At 40.2% G+C, this 22,655-nt stretch overlaps 1 protein-coding gene across 13 annotated transcripts in view; it reads right to left on the reverse strand.

Annotated features, from left to right (window-relative positions):
* AKAP9 (A-kinase anchoring protein 9) overlaps positions 1-16,439 on the reverse strand; it is a 109,492-nt gene extending 93,053 nt beyond the window's left edge. For 11 of the 13 annotated variants that reach the window (XM_081163107.1, XM_081163118.1, XM_081163115.1 and 8 more), the window contains exons 1-2: positions 16,123-16,439; positions 1,082-1,336 (exon numbers count right to left, since the gene is read on the reverse strand). In XM_081163107.1, coding sequence (XP_081019233.1) covers positions 1,082-1,336; positions 16,123-16,170 — 303 coding nt within the window. In that variant the 5' untranslated portion in view covers positions 16,171-16,439. Of the gene's footprint in view, positions 1-1,081; positions 1,337-2,348; positions 2,562-16,122 lie in introns of those variants that run through there. The other 2 variants (XM_081163108.1, XM_081163113.1) reach the window with 2 other exon arrangements.
* Positions 16,440-22,655: the final 6,216 nt, after the last annotated feature.

The raw sequence follows: 22,655 nt of genomic DNA on the forward strand, positions 1-22,655 counted from the left end.
CAAAGACTACTATGAAAAACCTGAATATGAGGACAACATGATGGAGCTTTATCATCTAAAGTTTATATTTAGTTATATTCCTGGTAACTAGTTACTTGCTGACTCCTTGACTTTCCACGTATATAGACAGCCTTCTTTGCCTCTTACACAAGTACATTGGTGGAGTTTTTGCATACGCCTTGATGATCTATAGAGGCCTCGTGAGAGATATTTTATACAGCAAGCAGACTGCCTGCCTACCAACATCATTTCATTTTTATTTATTTTTTAAAACTTTTTAAGGGTTTTGAAGCACCATTTTTTATGTAGAATGGCAGAGCAGGGGTCATCTGCTACAATTCCAAAACCAAGGAAAGAAAACTTTCACTTCATTTAAAAAATAAAAGACAGGTCTGGGTTTTTTGTTCCCTTTCCCTCCTTGGTGAAAACATAATACTCAAAAAGTCGCCAACATCATTTCAAATGAATAACAGTGCATACCCTGGAATTGCCCAGGACAAAACAGGGCATCCAATTTCTTCACGCGAGAGCACGGTGACCATCTTGGGTGTCATGATCTCACGTGACTTTGTACAAGTATCTCACCCTGAAAAAAGTATGTCTTTTGGGCTCCATAATCTCACATGGGAAGACACAAGTCCCAGTTTTAGGACTCAAGATGTTGGAGGATATGACCATGAAACACTACAAATGGAACCCCAAATACCAAACTAGTCTATGATCAATTATTCTTTTGCATAGGTCATGGAATAATCTTCAAACAGTTACATGCTTTTACGCTCTAAAGTTATTTTCCATCTAATAAAATGCAGATTATTTATCAGCACTTCATAAACCATTCAGTTTCCCTCCTTTACAAATTAGATTTGAAATTTATTTATAGTTGTAAGTGTAGAAAAATTTAAGTTTTACAAATAGCGCTTCGTTTTTAAAATGTGCATGGGAAACTACATTAATGAACACATTCAAATGCAAAGTTTCACCACTGACCATTACTGTGGAACAGAGAGGTAGCCTCCTCATTCTGACTTTAAAATGCATGGTAATAAAAATTAGTTTTTCTAATCTCAGAAACACTTACTTCTGTGGTATATATTTGATCATGCTTGATCAATTCATCACTGTGCAAAGTCCTCACAATGGCAAAGTCAGATGCAGCAGCTGCTCCTCTTTGACAGCTGTGTGGGGATGCATCTTCTCCTTGAGACTGGTCAATATCCAGACCTTCTTGTACCGATTCTTCATCTTTGGTGTTTGATACCTTTTTCTTTTTCTTCTGCTTCTTGGGTGCATGCTGCCCATCAGAGTGTGCTTTCCTTTGTCTAAACTGTGCAAGCTGAACACAAAAGAAAATCCTGTTAGAGTGAAAGTTTTCTTCTTTATTGCAAGTGACACCGATTAGTAGTGCTCTGCATATACCTTCCGAATCATTGCAGGTGAAAACAAAGCTCAATGTTATAATGCTCTACATACTACAGTATCTCTGGATAGAAAGTATGAAATCATCATCACAACTGCAATGTGTAATATGATCAGCACATCAACATGAAGCACGATCAGATGAATATATATAACTTGGAGACTTCACACTAGCAAGTGACGTACCTACTTAGAAAAAACTAAAAACCAGTAAACTTGCATTTTAAAAGCATACTGAGCCTTTAAAGCATGTGATGTTCTTTTGCTTTGCACTCCCTTTCAACAAACTCACAGCTTTTATTAATCAACTTAGTAACATCCTATGAAGCCATTTCGTTAGTTTAAAATGCAACTTTTAAAAACAGGTCATAATGTTAAAATAATAAAGTCCCTCTTAATTCAGAGCATCAAAGGGAATCCCATAATAGTGTGACAGAAGGCAGCAAGAAATTGACCAGACACCCTACCTTGTAGCAAAACATGCCTATGAACATAAAGTCGCAGGTGAGTCAGACAAAGAACAGCTGAAAACCAATTAGTACGTAAGCTATTCAAATACTGTAAGTCAATACCTTTTGCACAGCTTAACACTTTTAATGAGATAGAAATGGATTTTCACAACTAAACCAATACAATACATTTTTCTGAGCAGGAACCAAATATAGGCTCTAGTAAGAGAATGACAAATTTCCTACTTTGCATTAAATATTAAAAACCCCATGAACTATTCAACATCCGTTTTTGTTCCTTAAGAAGCCTTTCTTTGTGACAAACCTTGTTATTTTGTATGTAATAAAAGTACACAGAGAAGCAAACACCTATTTCATATACTAACAAATGCAAATGTATTGCTCCTTTTGGAAAACAGATATCAATAAACAATATTAGCAGATTATACAATACAAGAATGCTGTGCTCATGATATTCACCAGTCCAGAAAGCCAGGCCTCCATTCAAGCTCTTCGCAACACCCAAGTGAATAAAAAAAAGGATTCAGACTTTTGACAAAAAAAGATCCCAGTTGCTGTGTGCTGGAACATGAGCTGTTTCTTCCAAATATCAGCCAACCTCAAACTAGCAGCAAATACCACTAGCAAAAGAGAAACAGTACTTGCAAATCAGCCACAGCACGTAGCTACTTTTGTCCTTCAAGTACAGATATTTCATTTCCCCAGCAGGACTTTGCAGTCTCTGGATCTCGATGAGACGGCTGACAACCAGGCATATGGCTCTTGCTCCTGCTCCACTCACAGAAGGACCTTGAGATTTGCTGAGCCAAAAATGTTCACCTACTTATTTAGCACTTGCCTCCCTCCTGCTCTCCTTTGGCTGCTTAATTAGCTTACCCAATTAACATAGCCTTTTCCACTTTTAAATTAGCAAACTTTTTTTAAAAAAATAGGAAAGTAAATATTTAATTAGTATCCTAACAAAACAAAAAAATGCAACACCTCACATTGATTAGAGATTCTCCAACTATCCAATTAATTTGTTGCTATCCCCATCAAGTTCAGGTAAACAATAGAAAGCGCAAGAGCCTTATCTTCTTAGCAGAGGAAAGAATGGCTTTCAGCTCCATTAGCCTTCTACACAGCCCATATTGACATACAACACTTACTTAAAGCTGCAAATCTGCCCACTTACATGCATTAAAAAATCCTATGGATTACAATGTGGTTTTTTGTCCAAACAGAAATATATTCCGTAACTGCAATCAATGAACAGAAACAAAGGAGGGAGAAGGAGTGGCTTCTTACTCACTGAACACTTTGCTGAGTGACCATAATGGGGGTTTTTTAGTCAGAAACTATAAAATTCTGAATGTGTGGCATTTGTTTCACACATCACAGCTGAAAAGATATTGTTTTTTAAATCAGTTTATCATTAAATGATGTATGAGCATGGTTATTTGTATGTCAAAAAAAACCAGGGAAATGTATCGTGTTGATGAAATATCCGGTGCTTGTCAACAAAGGAGATCCTGTAAAAGACCCTCCTCAAAGATATTTCTCAAACGTTTACCGTGGCTGGGAGCCAGTGAACTGCACAACTAGTTCCATGTGCCCAAATGAGCTACAGGGTTATGTTTCACAAACAGCAGTTCTTCATGCCACATGATAAACCATTTCTAAAACTGAGGGGATATGCAAGAGCAGTTTGCCATATGATGCAAAGGCCTGTGGCTTAAAGGGGGAGAAAGTGAAAAATCTGACTGGGCATGCCTAAAAAGCAAGCTTTTTGGACCCAAGACTACATGAACATCAATTTAACTACATCTCAACTGTTTAACTGAAAGAACTTAGTGGAACAGTAATATATTCCATTATGGAATAATATCAGAATCAAAAGACACTGTGAGTCCTTGACTATCAGAAGCCTCGATCATGAAGCGTTCCTGATTGCAGGGAGGCCAGTAACAGTGTTCAGCCAAATGCAGTTACAATCCCCTTTTAGATCTTTCTACTCAACAGAGGAAAGTCCAGGTTGGAGGGATGGTGTGTGTGACCTCACTGCCTTTCCACATATACAATTCAAGAGCATCTGAGTAGGAATTAAAATTTAAATGAATTCAGTGAAGCTAAATAGTATCCCAAAGAATGGCATTACTTGGTCATATGTAGAGCAATCAATTTAATTCAGCCTTACGAATCGATTATTAATAATATTCCACAATGCATAAAGAGCAAATATCACCAAGACGTTAAAATGTTATTAGACTAAATCTGAAAGATGTTTGCAATGTGCTTGAATCAATACAAATAGTGATATATTGAATATAACATGTCACAATTTATAACGTGGCACACACCAGGTTAATCAGAAATGTCACTAAGTATGCCAGCTTCTTGTCACAAGAAAAATTACTGACAGTCCTAGCACTGCTTGGGCAATTATTTCATTTCATGTCTGCTGTGAGGAACAGGTGCAAGTCCAGTTGGCACGACTCATCTGCTGGACATTTAACCACTTTAAGCCCCTGCCTGAGCAGCGTTCAGTTTCCATTCAGCATGGGGTTGATAATTTGCTTCCACAGCAACACAAACTATGTCTGTGTATACATTACTGGCTAGACCCGTTCATTTTCTCAATTCAGATCAAAGCTGGTTTGTGGAAAAGGACATAAAAACCCAGTATTTTATGGGAAACAGCAGGACAGATATTGAATAGATATGGACTGCGGCTAATGTCGTGTGGACCCTGCTTCCCAACACGGCAGTGGGAGTTCAGCAGCAGCAGGTTAAATAGGAGTGTACACAGCCTTATTCCTCAAATGCAAATGAGCAGGAGTAAATTGTTAGCCTGATAGCATGCCGTATCTTTAAGCCAACGACAATAGAATTATTTATCTGCACCGGTGCTCATATAACCAAGTATCAATGATTTATTCAAGCACTGGATAATTGTCTTTGGAATCTAATGGGCAGAACAGGAAAAGGTCCTTCAGCTGCATTCTCTCCCCTTCTCCAGCCTCTTTCCCTTCCTCTGTTAGACATATACTGGTGTTTCCAACACTCCCATCGGTAGGGTAGTATTTCTAGAGCATAACAAAAAAAATATATAACGCTGTACGTTAGCTATTTTAAAGTCAATTAGCATTTTTTTAAAGTTTGGGCTCAATCTAGTTAGATTACTACATTCCCCATCATGCACCTGCAGTTGTACTCCACTGCTGAAAGGGAGAGTGAGGCCACATTTGCACATAATGCTGAACCATGGTTTGGTGCTATGTGGATAAGCCTGAACAAGCCTATGCAAAGCACCAGGCTCACACACTCCATCCACTGCTCCTTCCACACAGTTTGGAAGTTTACTTCCACTTTCAAAAAATCCCAGCCTAGCATTACGTTCAAACCAGGGATAGTGTTTTAAAATGAACTGTGATAACATGCTTACTTCAAACCATGAATTATAAAGCTGGCTTGTTAAACTGACCAGTGCTTATTTTTAGCTATGTTCTCTGGTTCATATTGCTAGACTGGGATTCTATGAAAGTGAAACTAAACTCTGCCAAAGTCCTTCTCTTGTCTGTGTGCGAGGTGGGAGAAGTGCTGATCCACAGTTTAGTGTCACGTGCTATAATGGCCAGAGAGTCAACAGAAGGAAATGCCCACACACAGAGCAGTGAAGAAGATGCAAAGGAGAAGTGTACTGGTTTAATTTCAACAGAGCTAAAAAATCAAAATCATGTTGCACCTAAAATGCCAGTATAAAAAGAATCATCTACAGTATTGCAACCTAAAAATCTTCAATTATCGACTTGAAAGGGGAACTCTAATTGAATTCTACAATGCAGGTACCACAAAATAAAAGCGAGCATCCCTAGCAATGCCCTAGCTAGCTAGACATGAAGCAAAGCCTTTCCAGAAGGTCACACGAAGCTTGGTATACCTGGGAGAAGATGGTCCTGAATGCATGTCATTTTATTAGCAGTTCATTTCAGGCTCTCATACAAGGTGAGTCTCCACTCCCTATTCCAGCATAAGTGTACAGAGATGTTGGAAGTGGTGAATCTTCATGGGTGTTAGGCAATGCTTGACTGGAAAACAGGCTAGTGTAGGGTTGCCATGTTTCAAGAGGTAAAAATCCGGAGATGAAAAATTGTTGAGCTTTTTTAGAGCCACTGAGCCCAAGCAACCCAGACCAGAGCCTGAACCGCCTGTCCGTGCACACACACTCAAAATTTAAACCCAAAATCTAAGATATTCGCTTTAAAAGGTGAAATTCTCCCCAAATGGGCATGTAGGACCCCCAAAAGAGGACATGTCCAGGAGTTCCCGGACGTATGGCAACCCTAGGCTAGTGCTGTCCTGAGCTGCAATTAAAACTACAATTAAAACACTGCTCCTGGAGCAGTCTTTTTCTGCTAATAATAGATAAAATGTTTTAATGTGATCACTCCCCCCCCCCACCTAGCATTTTGAGAAATTATAAAATAAGGATTCAGCAGATATTATAGAAATTTGTTGCTAGAAACAAATGATTGGATTACTCTTTCGGTTACATAAAATGTTTCTCCCCCTTCCCAGGCAGTCTTATGATGTTTTGGCTTGGTACACCATGCCAAATCTGGAATTTAAACTCATATACTGTAATCTTGAACTGCAAAGGGCTACGATAAAGTGTGTACAGCATATTTTGGAAGGAGCTTATAAGAGGGTGGCTTGGGTTCAGAAGGGGAAGAAAAATTAAATTGCTGAAATCCTCTTAATCCTGTTTTGTAGCATCTGAATACACTATGCCATGCATCTCTGCCACAGGTTTTCTGTTCTCTTGTAGACTAATCCAAATCCTTGAGAATCAGCAAATATTCGTTGAAGCAAATCCTTTTATTGTGAGGATCGAAGAGAATCCTAAGTGACTTAGCATGCTTATCTGTCTAATTTATTATGTATTTTAGATTAAGGAGAAAGATGTACCACTTCATCACAGATTGGTGATGATACAACTGATGCATTTCTGTTTGCTCTGAAAATTCCTGCAATTTCTAACTAATCGGTTAATGAACCATGATTATTATTAATGCTGCTTTTTATGTGCTCAGTTCTCACAACTTTAAATAAATGAAAAGAATAAACATTGCATACAAAACTATGGTTTGGATATACAGACGTTCCATCTGTTGGAAGCTCCTCCAGAACAGGGTTGGGGAGCATATGGTCCTCCAGATGTTGCTGAACAACAACTCCCACCATTGGTCATGTAGGCTAGTGCTGAAGTGAGTTGGAGTACAACAACATCTGGGTGGCCAGACATTCCCTACCCCTGCAATATATGGATAGTATGGTTAGTATGGTAGCAAATTATGAAAATGCAGCTCACAAATTATTAGATTTATTCAACTGAGACCAAAGAAAATAGTACCACTGCATGCTTAAGTTGTTTTTTTAAAAGAAACGACACAAAGCGTAGACATCTCTATGGGCTGATGAATATCAATATGAGAAGGCCACAGGGCTTCCAGATTAACCAATCATCCTGCATTCTAATTCCACTTCTGCTCCACAACGATAACTAAAAGCTGGGTGAGAGGGAGAACAGAAGTGGCTGGAAATGGAGAATGGAGAAATGAGACAAAAGGGCACCTGCCTGTTCATTCACCAGCATGCACCAACCTGCTCACTTGCTCCAGGCAGTCTCTTGGCTTTGAAAGCTCTGCCCCTGTCAACATACACATCTGAAGCATTTAGTTGCAGTGTCCCATGTGAATAGACTAATAGCGAATTCAATTCTCCAACTTGGGGCAACCCTGAGATTTCAAAAGCACTTTTTAATATAGAAAAACTGCTAACTCCACAAAACCACCCAATAAAAACTGAGCATGCCCAGCTGGCACAAAATGCTGACTATTTTGGGTTGGGTGGAGAATGGAAAATTAAGAATGAAAATTGCATTTTCTCAACAATAGCAACCCATGCTTTGTTGTCAAGTGGAAGACCTACATGAGGAAGACGGTACATGCCGAGACGGTAAACTTTATTCAACTATTTACAGGTAGGTAGCCGTGTTGGTCTGTCACAGTCGAAACAAAATAATAAAAAAAATCCTTCCAGTAGCACCTTAGAGACCAACTAAGTTTGCTATTGGTATGAGCTTTCGTGTGCATGCACACTTCTTCAGGTATTCAACTATGTGTGTGAGCCACTTTAAAGACCTAAATAGTGGAAATGAAAGCTATAAAATACGCAAAAAACAACACCAAAAACAAACAAACCTGGACACCTATTACAAAAATAGTTCCAGTTCACATAATTAAATAAGAATTTAAAATTACTAAACAAAATTTGCTCTAACCAAAAACATATGGAAAGCCAGAGTCTACACCATCTGTGTTTTCCACATAGGAGCCAATTATAAACAAGCAAATGTATGCAAGAACTGCAACAGTTGCTGCAATCTCCAAGCAGTACATACCAATCACTCCGTACATATTAGATGACTGAAAAAGTCCAGACTTGATTTAAGACCTTGATTCCATTCAGTGATTTAAAGAATAAATCTATTAACTACTGTAAGAGACCAACAGTCTCAAAGGAACAGTTTTTGAATATGAATAATGGCCTTATCTTAGGGGAAAATGAAGAACATTCAAGAAAATTGAAAAGGAACATTACCTTGATATATTTTAATGCTTTCAGTGGCTCCTCCACATCCATTCCCTAACCAGACACATTTTAAGAACAGAAGTGGCAGAAATGGGTTTGGGTGGGGAAAAAGGCAACAGCTACAGATAATCACATGGGGGTTCTGTGGCTCTTTTCAGTAAACTCCTGCTGCTCTTAGTGCCTCAGTTTCTTGATTTTTTAAAAAGAGGAATAATAAAAAATGAAAGTTACTGATGGTCAACAGCCTGAAAGTGCCAACGGCCTTCTTAGTCTTCTAGACATTTCAAGCTTCTTTAGTTTCTCTGAGGGTTTATACTCCTATAAAACCGGAAACACCTATTTATCCCTACTGCACAGTGTATAGCACATTCCCAAAATGGAGTTTTGGCCTTTTGAAAAGGAGACCAATAGTGTCAAAACTGGCCCAACCTTTGGAATCAGCCAGTAAACTAGTGATGGCTATCCTGTGGCCTTCCAGTTGTTGCTGGGTTGCAATCCCCATCACCCCCAACTATGACAACAGCAGATGTGAATTGGATTCCAACAACATCTGGTGAGCCACAGTTTAGCCAATTCTGCAGTAAGACTTACATGAACAGTCAACTCCTACTTTTACCAAAGATGTGCTATAAGAATAACTCTTTACATTATAATTTAAGAATTTCTTAATTTCATGTCAAAAGGTGTAGATACAGAAACTCAGGGACATTATGACATGACACGTGTTAAGCGTTTATTATGGAATTTAAGAAAGCTGCTCTAGGAGCCCTTTGGGGTCAAGACTAGGTAAAAATTGCTGAAACAAATAAATAAGGACCTTAGTTTTCTGATTTAATATAATACATCAATTCTATGCACATTTGACTCGTAAGTAATTTCTGCTGCATTTAATCTTGCTTAACCCATAGTAAATGAAGTATTGCAATCGTTATGCTTTCTTTGGGTTTGATTTTTGAAAAGGGGGAAAGCAAATGGTGCCACGTGCACAAATGAAATCCAATTATTCCAGCAAATAATGCCATAATAAGGTGTGTAGATGTCTTTCAAGCTTGCTATTAGGGAGATAGTGGTACCTCCAGTTGCGAACAGGATCCGTTCCGGAGGTCCAGCCGTATCCTAAAGTTTTCGCAACCGAAGGACCGCTTCTGCGCATGCGCACACGGAAAAACTTAAATATACTTCCTGGTTTGCTGCTTACGTTTCCCAAAGTTTACGTAACCGGAGGGATATGTAAGCAGAGGTACGACTGTACTTTTATCAGGTCAACCAAAGCAACACAAAATTTTGGTTGACAGCTGATGTTGAAGCTATGAAGTTTGCATCTGGTTACAGTCTTGGGATGGAATGGAAGAGGAGGTTCTTTCAGTGTTCGGCAAATATCAGACTGCAGGGAGGTTTCCTGGGAATGAGAAGCATAACAATCTCTGAAGGCATGTGTGTTGGCCTAATAAAGGTATTGTCCTAGTACGCCCTCCCATCAGATGTCAAAGAGATAAATAATTACCTGACATTCAGAAGACATCTTAAGGCAGCCCTGTTCAGGGAAGTTTTTAATATGTAACGCTGTACTGTTTTTAACACTGATTGGGAGCCGCCCAGAGTGGCTGGAGAAACTCAGCCAGATGGGCGGGGTATAAATAATAAATTATTATTATTATTATTACAGTGGTACCTCGGGTTAAGTACTTAATTCGTTCCGGTGGTCCGTTCTTAACCTGAAACTGTTTTTAACCTGAAGCACCACTTTAGCTAATGGGGCCTCCTGCTTCTGCTGCGCTGCCGGAGCACGGTTTCTGTTCTCATCCTGAAGCAAAGTTCTTAACATGAAGCACTATTTCTGGGATAGCAGAGTCTGTAACCTGAAGTGTATTTAACCTGAAGCGTATGTAACCCAAGGTACCACTGTACAGATTTTGATTCTTTTCTTGTAACACAGCTCCCTTTACCTTTTGTGTAGATGTCCTATTGTCCTACATTTTCACCCAACTTAAGAATGAAATTGTTAATACTGACACTGTGTGATACAGATTTAACCTTAAACATCATGCTGACAAAGTGTAAATTCTCCTAAATTCATTAAATGATCCCAATGTTTTAATTTGCACAGAAAAAAACCTTTATTTACAGGCATAATTAGTAGAAAGAATATCTTGGTGATGACATCTAAATTAGAATTTACATTGTACTGTTTTGTTTTATATTAGTACCAACATATTTTAATACTGTATACTTTGTTGTTGCTCCTATGCATAAGATAAGTTCAAGACATTTAACTATTTTTGATGTAGTTACTAGGACAAAAATTACAAAGAAAAAGCAAGGTTAATTTTGTTTAAACAGTTATATGAAATAAAATCAGAAAGATAAGAATAATTTCTTTGGCTGACCTGTGTATACTAACTTATATATTTAAAGCATTTATAGCCCGTATTAGTATTGAAGGGAGCAGGATTTGACAAAACAACTCCCACTGAAGTAGAAATCTCTGTGTCTAAATGTGGGTTTTACTTATAAACCAACGCAGGATTACTAGTCTCTTCCAATCTATGAGCACTAAAAAGAAATTACTGTAGAAGAGGATAGCTTAAGTGATTGGAAATAGGATATAGAGCTTTTCAGCTCTAGGTCACAGGTTTGTGTAAGCCACTGAAGATATGTCTTCAGACACATTCTTCATGCCTGGGATTCATCCACTGGGGAGATGAGTGTAAGGTAGAATTTCTATGATCCAAAAATATTTTTTCACTACTGCATTTGCCATGGCAGAAGAAGGAACTTAGAAGTGTATAGAATTGCTCAACTGCAATGTAATTCTATGACCTCTTACTTGGAAGTAAACCTTACTGAACACACCATGGGGCTAGTCTTAATCTGCACACGCTTGCACCTTCACTAATACTGACCTTCAAGTATAGAACAAACCATGGCTGCAAACCTCTTTTTTTCTTTTTAGCATTATGAGAAAAAGCCTAGACTCCACTCAGACTCTCACAGTTCTCGCTCCCCTTTCCTTCTCCAGCAGGGCCCCAATGAAGTCAGAAGTTAACACTCCCATTTTAAATTTACTGCAAGTCAGTCATGTAACCTAAGGCCCAAGATGATTAATATTAACTACAGTTAGTGGAAACAGTGCAGCTTTTAACTATGGTTTGGAGCCGGCTTCTTTCCACTAACCATAGTTAAGATTACCCACAGTTTGTCCAGGTTCAGACAGCAGGGCAAGTTCAGGTTAATCAAAAACTGAAGCAAAATAATCTGAACTCATCCTTGCAGCTGTACTGGTGGGAAGGAAGACTCACAGGGGGGGGGGGAGGCAGAGAGAGGGAGAGGGAGGGAGAGAGAGAGAGAGAGAGTGAGAGAGAGAGAGAGGGAGAGGGAGAGAAGGCTCATTCTCACCAAACTAGGATTTAGTCCAAACCAGCTCACGGTTTATTACAAAAAATCAGATATTTCTTTTTCCTGCACCTACCAGAAATATGCTTTCTAAGAAAATAGGAAGTTTACAACCAAGAAATTCTTGTATTTCTTTAGTGCACCAAACAACAGAGCAAGTGCTGTGATTTCAGCTATTACATCGGCTGTAGTTATTCACTACTACGATTCAGAGACATGCAAGCCCCTTTCTTTGTTCTACAAACAAGATTACTATTCACCGCCCCCTCCCCATTGGTATTGTTTGGAGATGTAGACCTCCCTATATGCCATATGCATAATAAGTCCAAACGCTTAATTAAAGCTGCCTATTCATTTCTTGGAATGTCACTGCTTCTGCAGAAGACTTGGCAGGGCTTGAATAATAAAGGTAACTGCTGGTGATGGTTTGCCCAGTCAGCAGCTGGTTGTGGTAGACTCTTAACGCAGTGATCAGTGAAAGGGAGACACACCTTTGCATGGGAATGAGGATTAGTACAGGAACAAAGGGGAGGAAGAAGACAGATGATCACTGCAGCCTTGCACTTGCCTTTACAGATGGCATGGAACAGAAAATAAGAAAATACATTGATTTGGGAAATGAAAACCAGCTTAATAAATAGTCCATGAAATAAATAATCAGCCTGTAAGGAGCAACTGCTGAATTCTAAGGTAGTAAAACTACAAGTGTGTGAATATATATTGGAGGGTGGGGATGGATTCTCTCTATTCTAGAAGTTAGCCAGCACAGAAGAACAATAATAAAAATAACTGATGAGGTATCTTAATGGTGCAGTAAGGCAAGGCTCTGCAATCAAGTTCATTCTTGCAAATATTCTATGGTTCTCTATTTCTCTGTAATCAAATAGAAAGGGGAATGACCCACCGACACCATTACACAGTCAAAAGATTGTAGAAATTCTCATGTTCTGCTTGGTTCTGCACAGTGATCACTTAGATCATTGTATCCTGAACACAGCTGAACTGTCCCAAAGTTCCTCATAATGCATACCTCTTTATCAAGTACAAGTTTGCAATCTGTCAGACACAGCAACAAAATTTACCGCACACAGATCTGTCAGGGCAGAAGGAAGCCCTGCAGCTCACCTATAATCTCTTTCAAGAGTCCACATCACTCCCCAGAAAGGTGGAAGAACATGTGACATCCAGTAATCCTGCTAGATTGACCTTACAATACTGTCTCCTACAGGAAGAATTTGGAAATCTTGTCTAACCTTTTTTACTTGTGATCCTACATAAGACACACAATGCAAATATGGTTCAGCCAAAGTCTTTAATGCTGCAATCTCACACTCACTCACCTAAGGCAGTGGGGGGCTTACTTCTGAGTAGGGATATATAGGACTGTGTTGTAAGGGGATGTGTTTTTACACATTTCTTATACAGCAATCATCTGTGATCACAATATATGCTGTCAGGATACTTTATGAAGACAGATCTTTAGTGCTTCATTAGGCCAGTCAAGAAAGAAAATCTGCCTGAAATTGGACATTAGTAACAGCTGAGTTGATGGAAGAGTGATATTACAGATTTAGTTGCTGGCCCTTATGGAAAAACTTACTTGTCAATTTTTGGGGGTGCGGTGGAAAATCCAAGGAGAAAAAAGTGGCTGGGGAAACTCAGCCAGGTGGATGGGGTATAAATAATAAATAAATTATTAATTATTATTTCATGTGAAATGCTTTTGTTGTTTTTGTCAAAGAGCATGATTGTGCTGCTTGCCACATTATATATGACAGATGTGGGTAGGAGACTGAGAAGCAAGCCTCTATCTTTGCTGTACTTTGGGGAAACAAGGTGGAGCAGAAGGAGAAACTGGGTGCTTGCTATCCACCTCTCCTCCAGTGTTGATGCCAAGAAAGGAAGAATCTAGGAGGAACAAAGGATAAGTCAAGACAGGCTTTATCTAAGCCTCCCTGCCAGAGTTGGAAGAGCAGCCTTCCTCAACCTGGTGTCCTCCAGATATAGTTGGGAGTCAGCCCGAGCCAATGGCTAATGATCAGGGATGATGGGAAATGTAGTCCAAAACAACTGGAGGGCATTAGGACTATCACAATCTTCTCACCCATTTGCCTCTCTGTTCTCCTACAGAAAATGAAAATATAGCATGCAGAATACAGAAAATAATATTTTGGGGAACTTCTCTATCAGCTTCTTCCTCCAACCTGAATTTAAATAAAAAGCTTGCCTGACTTTCGAAACAGTATAGCAATTTGATGTGTAAGTTAAACACAAGTAAAAGATCAGGCGAGGAGAGGAATCCTGATCAATAGTTCCAAGGAGGTTTGCTTGTTGCAGACCCTATCCCTTTGTATCTACTGATTTGGGGAGGGGGGAGTATTTTAAATTAGTTGATTTTAAATGATTTCATTGCTGCTTAATCTCTTGGTTTAGTGTATTTTACCTAGATAGTTATGATTTGTTTTCAACTTTTTGTGGTCCATTTTGAAAGTTTTGGCCAAAGAACAATTAATTCATTTCTTAGATTAATAAACAAATATGTTCTTTATACTCAGAGGTGTCAAATGGAGTTTCGTGTTCACCATTGATGGGGTCTCTAGATTATGTACTCTATATCAAAACTACTGCAAATGTTAACATTATCCAAATCTATTTTCTCTCCAAAATCTGTTATTTGGGATAAATTGTTCACTTTGGCCTTCCACAGATTAAGAGCTGGCCTTTCACGGATTAATTGGTAGCCTAATTTACAGCGTGACAGACTAGCTCTATTGTGCTACATTATTTATAAGCATGGTGTGAAGGCAATTTGAGTTGCGTATCTGTTTAATGCAAATTGGTTACCCATTAGCACCAAAAAATCCTATCTATCATGGTGCTAAGGATACAATAAAAATGACACTTATTCCACTTTTTAATGCATATCTCCAGATTTTAAGAAGAGGTGAGGTTTAAAATTCAAATTCTTGCAGCCCAAGAGCTCATTAACGGAACTTCGGCAAGTCATTATGTTTCTAGCCCTAACACAAGCGGTCGGAATAAACCAAACACGTCTCCTCCTTTTTATGTATCTTTACATTATGATAAATAGTGATGTACTTATTGCAAGGATAAAAAGTATCTTGTTTTAGAGCACTATGCAAGTCAAAAACATTATAAAGATCAAACTACCAAGCACTTTACACATAGAAATGTCCCTTTTCAGCTACAACTAATGAAAGCTGCAGAAAAAAACCCTAAGGGTTGATTATTATTTCAAATGTCACTTATTCACTGAGTTTATTTATCCCACCACCAAACATGACACAGGCTAGATTCCAGCCATCTACTGCAGTTGAACCATCAGAGAAATCAGGTGTACAAATGTAAGCTCCACACCACTTCTTTACATGCATGAGGGATAGAGGTAGTGATGATAGGTAGTGATGATAGCACAAATGACTGATAGCTGGTCTCACATGTGGGGAACATGCATGAAGTCTAAGTTTATCTTCTTAGATTTTGGACTCTACTGCTTTTCGTCTACAGCGTTTTCAAGTATGTGTGCGTGCGTCTTTCTTTATTGTACTTCTGATTTAATATCACTAGGCCTCCGGAATATGCATTCGAAAAGCGAGATCTAAACACCTGCAGCAATTAATTCAAGCCAAGCCAAGCCTGGGACGTCCCTTCCTCCCTTTGGACCAGCTGATCCGGCACGAGAAGAGCCACACACAGCCCTTCCTCGTTGGCACCTGTGGCATTTTCCAGGCATGTGGCCACTTCTGTCCAGCAACAGCTGTCACGAGCCAATCGCATTACTACACATACAAATAGGAAGGTGGCTCCTCCGAGCTGGGTCCTACATTTTCAGGAAGGGGAGGGTGGGTTAAAAAATAAAAATAAAAAAGCAAGAGCAAACCCGCGGCGATCGACGCCGCGCAGCGCGCGCGCACATACACAAAGAAAAGCGGCAAACAAAGAAAAACGCAGCTCGGGAAGGATGCCAGAGCCCGCCTCGGAGGCGCACGATTCTCCCCCCGGAGGAGCTTTAATATTCCGCTCAGTCCGCAACGCATGACAGCCAGCAGAGGGGCGGGCCCGGCAAGCTTCACCTCCTCTCACCCGTTAAATCCAGCCCGGAGGCGGCCGCGCATTTCCCCCGACGGCAGCCCCCCGGGGTCGGACTTGGCCCGCTGCTGCCCAGCGCCTTCCCGCCCCTTCTCACCTTCGCTTTGCCGGCCTCCAGCTTCTTCTGCCTCTCCTCGTCCTCCATGGCCCCTGTGCGGAGAGACAACAGCGTTACTGCGCGCAAGGCGGAAAGGCCAAGGGGGCCGCTCGCCCCCCAGGCGCCCAAAGGGGACGGCTCCCTCTGCGGCTCCTCCTCCCCGGTTCCTCTGGCACCCCGGACGCGCTCAGGGCGCTACGGGGACCGGGGACTCCGTGGCGGATCCACCGGCGCCGCCATCTTCATCTCCACGTAAACATGCGGCCGGGGAAAGTGACGTCCGCGCCGCCGCCGCCGCCGCCGCCTCCTTCTCCGCCTCCTCCTTCCCACCGAGCTGCCAGAAAGCGACCACCTCGAGGGAGTTGCTTCTCCCGCGGCGTCGCGCGTCCCAGGGCGGGAGGTGGTTGCCATAGTGCAGGCTTCCCGACTCTTGGCCCTTTCGCAAGCCGTTAGGGTTTCTTTCTGAGTTAAAGAGCTCAGTTCCGCGGAAGCGACTGGTTGGAAGCTGCCGCTGAGACGCCTGTTGGATCTTGTAGATGTGGGCGCCTATGGACAGGGACAGAGTGCGTTGAATGCCCCCCCCCCCATCCAAAGTCCAGCACGTCCAGGCTAAAGGGCATGACTTGCAAGCCAGACTGAAACGAGAAAGGTGCCCTGTTGCAAAGGAGAAACATGGCTCCTGCCTCTTTAACCTTTGTGCAGTTGAGGGAAATTTGGTAGATGTAGCTGAAATTCCCTCTTCTACGCAGCTGTTAAAACTAGTGGAGACTTGTCATTTTAGTCTGGGCGGAGGCTATCTCTCTCATTTTTAGAAATCAACCATAGGGGTTACTCTAAGTGATGGACAAAATCGGTCAGCTTTGGTTTCTCTGTTTCTCATTTTCCTAATCTGAAGTACAGTTCTCCACATTTCCACATCAGTTTGGAAATGTTTCTTCTAAAAGTTCTCATGAAAATCCATCAGCACTTTAGTGCAAATTTACCTTAATATAAACGTTTTTGTGTGCAATTTTGTCTAATATCTGTTACTTTCACAAATATACTTTCATTTATACACACACTTTACCCTAGCATATCCATTTTTGTACACGTTTCTTGACTGGATAACTAAATTGCAAAATTTAGAGAACACTGATTTTGAAGGATGGCTGCGTACAGTTTTATGTTGTGTTTAGGAAAGTGCAAACTGGGTAATGCCACCTCTGAATGTGAACTGAATCAAATTTCTCCATCTCTGCACCTGACCCTGCTTTCTCAGACTATCCCTTTCAGAGAGGCACCTGCTTGAGCCAAACAAAGTTATAGATCAGGCATCCCCAAACTCAGCCCTCCAGATGTTTTGGGACTACAACTCCCATCATCCCTAGCTAACAGGACCAGTGGTCAGGGATGATGGGAATTGTAGTCCCAAAACATCTGGAGGGCCAGGTTTGGGAGTGCCTGTTGTAGATAGTTTGACTGGGATCTGGAGAACCTTACAACAGACTCACTGTAAGTAGTGGCATCAGAGCAAGACTTTGTGGGGGAAGGTCCCTGTTTAGGGAAGTTTTTAATGTCTGATGTTTTATTGTATTTTTAATATTTTGTTGGAAGCTGCCCAGAGTGGCTTGGCAAAATGGGCAGGGTATAAATTAATAACAACAGCAACAACAACAACAACAACAACAACAACAACAACAACAACAACAATAATAATAATGTGAATGAGAAGCAGAACCCCCAGACAAAATGGCTGGCTTCCCACATTTCTAAATAAGACCATTATCCAACTATAAGACAGTTCATTCTGTGACTAGACCACTTGCTGACTAGATTTGCACATGGTTTGGCATAGTTTGCTAAGCTATGATTTGGCAACAACAACAAGCATATGGGCATTCCAGAGCAAAAATTGCCCTTCCCCTGATACTGATGTAGAACTGTAAACCCAGCAGAACTGTAAACTAAGCCATCATTTTCTTAGCACAACATGAACCAAGGCTTAAGTGGGAAAGAGGAAAAGATACATAGATATAAAGGCACCTGTCTGTTCACTCATTCAGTGAGTGCTCACCTGCTCACTTGCTCTCTCTAGCTGGTGCCTGCTGTTAACTCATTCACTCGCCATCATGCCTCATGTGAGTGACCCCGTTCATGAATACAGTTAGCATACTATTAACCAATTGCCTAAGCAGGTGGGCTTATGGCATACAAATTAGTTGGTTCATTCAATACATGGATTTATATATACACTTTACCCATGGCTGCCATCAACCCTATTCTGAAGCAAGTCCTCTTAAACCACCCGATTACCCGATTATATTAAGTTATTGTTGCTTGGCACACTTTTAGTTTGTTTTAAGGAATAATGTTGGGTTTCCAAAGCTACAACATTAAATGCCTTCTCTCAAAATGTTTTCATTTGATTTCCTATGATAGGTTAGAAAGGACAGTGGCATTTTAAAAACTGGATTGTTTCATAATATATTTACTTAATTATGCTGACTTTGAAAATAGTTAGCTCCTAATATCACATAAGAAGTGCGATCCTTCTAGAGAGCACAGGAGGATAGCTAGGGAATTAAGTCTGAGTCAATTACATCTACAGATCAGGAAATACCTTCAAGGATAATGCTGTTGTCGGCAGATTTTTTTGTGAGAAAGGAGTTAGTGATACTGCAAATGAGGCCATGTGCATTTTCACAAGTCATGTATATCTAAGGCTATGATAGCTATGGATTGCATAGCAATGATAGATGTGGAATGAGGCAACAAGAAACACCTTATAGCACCGGACTCCATTAAGGAGTAGCAAATTTCCCTGCCTTCTGATCATCCTGATACCATGGCTGCATTGGCCATCTGTTCTGACAAATTAATTTTCATTAATGTTAATTTTCCCCGTGTGAAAAACCTAAAGGCCTCTTTCATATATTTATTTTCCTGCTGGAATTGCATCACACAGTTGTGCCCACGAGAATAACAGAGAAATCCAATATCAAACACAATAATGGTTGAATTACAGGGTTTTACAAGTTACACTCAACCAGCTCTTAAAACTGTAAAGTATGGAAGGCCTAGTGGGGGGCTGGTGGTGCTGGTGTCAACCTCAATGTATCAATTCAACAGTGTCCCTTGTTGACCACCCCTAATTTTTTAGTGTTGTCCCTTTCTGATAGTCTCCTGAGAAATACTTATTGCATATGTGTGTATATACCTCCAGTAAAGTCTTGTGGGGAACTGAGATCATATTGGGATAAACTTGACCAACTACTCGAAAGTATAGACTCTCTGTCACCTAACCCTCGGTTTATCTTGGGAGGTGACTTCAATGCCCAGATCGGCCTTGTTTCCCCACAAAATACAATATTATCTGGTCTAAACTTGGAGGACGAACCTGAAATCTGTCAGAGGGCAGCAATGGACACCACCTCTAATCGCGCTGGGAAACATCTTTGTGAACTTATAATAAAGCATAACCTTTTGTTATGCAATGGGCACGGTCAAGGGGATCAAGAGGGTTATTTTACTTTTATCTCCCCCAGAGGATTTACTAGCACCATAGATTATATCCTAACATCTAATAATGTGCCAGTTAACCGAGATACCTTCAGGATAATTCCCAGAGCTGAAAGTGACCACTTTCCACTTGAGTTATCTCTGACATTATTCTTTTCTCCTGCCTTTCCTAAATTATTGGATGAAACAGAATATCTGATACTTGGAAATAGAAGGTTAAAATGGAATGCACAGGTCCAAGAAAAAATGATTCAGATCCTGGATTCCCATGAATTTGCTTTATTAAAGGGGGAAATATTGTTAGAAACAGGAAACGTAATTGGACTTTATGAGAACATAATCAACCGAATGCGCCCACTGATGACCACAGCTAGTATGATAAAAAACAAAAAGTTTAAGAGACAGACTTGGTTTGATAAGGAATGTCAGAATAGCAAAAAATGCCTAGCTAGGGTACTTAGAAAATTGAAGTTAAAACAGGATAAGCATAATCTTGCCCTACAAGCTGAGGTAGCCCAGTTACGAAACAACTATAAATTATTACTTAAAAGCAAGAAACAAATATATTATGAACAACAGTGGAAAGAATTGGGAGATGCAGAACTTCAGAAGGACTCACGGAAATTTGGGCATCTGGTTGCCCAAGGCACAAATGGGCTGGGCTACTCGTTAGAAGCATCTGTCCAAGGAAAGGATTGGGTGACATATTTTACAGAAATATATGGCCCCTGTCCTGACCTACCCCCACAAGTTTACTATACTCAGTTATCAGAACTGCCAGAATGGCCAGACGTCACACCCAATCAGATTAAGAGGCTAATCGCAAGCCAACTAGCTAATAAAGCTCCAGGAGAAGACATGATCCCAATGGAGATCTATAAGATAAGACCTGATTTCTGGTCACCCATATTTGCAAAATTGTTTTCATACATTAACAGCTCAGGTTGTATACCTGAAGGGTGGAAGTTGAGTATAATTGCCCCAATATATAAAAAGGGCAATAAGAAAAACCCTGCCAATTATAGACCCATTAGTTTGTTAGATTTAGCCTCCAAACTTTATGCCAGGCTCCTTCTTGGGAGACTAGAAGAATGGGCAGATACAAATAAGGTGATATCTGAAGTCCAGGCAGGTTTCCAAAGAGGGAAATCCACATTGGACCAGCGCTTTGTGCTGAACTTTCTGCTATGTAAATACGTACATCCATAATTTGAAGCAAAAATTATATGTTGCTTTTATCGATCTAACGTCAGCTTTTGATATGGTCCCAAGACACGCATTGTGGCAAAAATTGGAAAAGACAAATATAGACCTCTGTCTATTATTTCTCATCAACACAAGAATGAAAATGTGCAGGTATCTACAATTCTAATATTTTAAATATGGTTCTTCAGCCTTAAGTGTGCTGGACAGAAAGAAACAAGACTTCTATCTCCAGGATATGCATCTTTACCCTTGTGACCTATCAATGGGATTAAAGCCTGTCAGGAAGACAAATAGCAAAGAGATCTGTGAATAAAATATTTGAAGCAATGTGAAAATGAAAGAGACACCTATATTTGCAGAGTGTCTGTGCCTCAGGCGTTATTTGATCAGGGTCTACTCCTATTTCCATTAAAGGCAGTAGGCGTTTTTCACCTTGCCTTTGTAAGGATAGCATAGTGATTTCAATGTCCAGCTGTCAGATAATATATTAAAATAAGTATAAAGTGTTGCTATTAACATTGTGGGGGTGAGGTGGGGAACAGTTTATTCTTATGCGCTCACCACAGTTTATTACATGAGTTCTTTCCCTGTTTTGCTGAACTATCCTCTGTAATTCATCCTGCAACAGAGCCAAGCATAGCTTTGCATCTGAGTATTGCAGTATGCTGTGGTCTTATCTGTTGCCATGGGAGCAACAAGGAATGCCTTTAGGTAGTATACACTATGTGTGGCGAAGAAGAATTGTGCTCCAAAATGGGGTTAATAGGGCAAAAAGATTCTGGTGGGGGAGCATATGCGTCTGCTGAAATACAGAGTGTGTTTGGCTTACTGACCTTAAATATTCTGCTTAAGCAAACAGACAGACAGTCTCATCCTTAAGCTATACCAGGTGTCGACTCAGCAACACGGAACCCGCGGAATGCATGCAGCCTTTGACGAACTTTTATAAGCCTTTCATCTGGACTTGTGATTAAAATCCAGAGACTTGGGGGCTCTAATTAAACAAGCAAACAAATAACCACCTTCCTGTTAGTCACAGTTGTATGGATTATCTTGAAAATGCAACAGCAGTATTAGGTTCTCTGTTAGAAGAACAAAAAAATATGGCCCAATGCACCTCTTCTATCGCAAGGTGCAGCACAGGGTATTATTAGATGCAAAAGAGGACAGGGCATGGCAAGCTGAAATTCCCTCTCCCACTCAACTATTAAAGAGACAGGAGCCCTTTCCTCTTTTGTATTGGCCACCCTTCATAACCATTCACGGACTGGTCTTTCACTGATCAAGGCATATACATTCCAGTTTTGTTCATACAAATCATGGAAGGTGCATTCAGCTACAATGCTGTCATTAGATATGACTCTTTAGTTTGTACCAAATTTCCAGTGTTGCCTTCAGTTTCCAATATATCCTTCAGTTCTGTTCTTCAGCACTATTTATGTTCCTACGCTTGACGAGAGTATTATATTGCAGATTCTGCTGCAAGAGGAACAAAAAGACTTTATAGATTGGGAACAAGAACTAAATGCCTAGGAGGGGAGACTGAGATTTTAATGAAACAAGACAGAATTGTTCATGTTTAATCTCATAAAAGGGTGCTTTGAAGAAATAAAGTAGAAAATGGAGAAGAAAGTACAAAAAATAATAATCAAGACTGCAGTCTTGAATAGTTAGTGCAATCAGAATACACAGATAAAACCAAGTACTATCTTTCTGAATGCACTATTCAGATTAAAAATTGTTTGGGGAAGGCCCTTTAAAACATTATTACACCTCTGAATATTAGGCAGCTCATGTTATACAATGGAAACTGCTCTTGTCCTCTGGTT

The sequence above is a fragment of the Podarcis bocagei genome (genome assembly GCF_964188305.1).
Source record: "Podarcis bocagei genome assembly, chromosome: 12".
Lineage (NCBI taxonomy): Eukaryota > Metazoa > Chordata > Lepidosauria > Squamata > Lacertidae > Podarcis > Podarcis bocagei.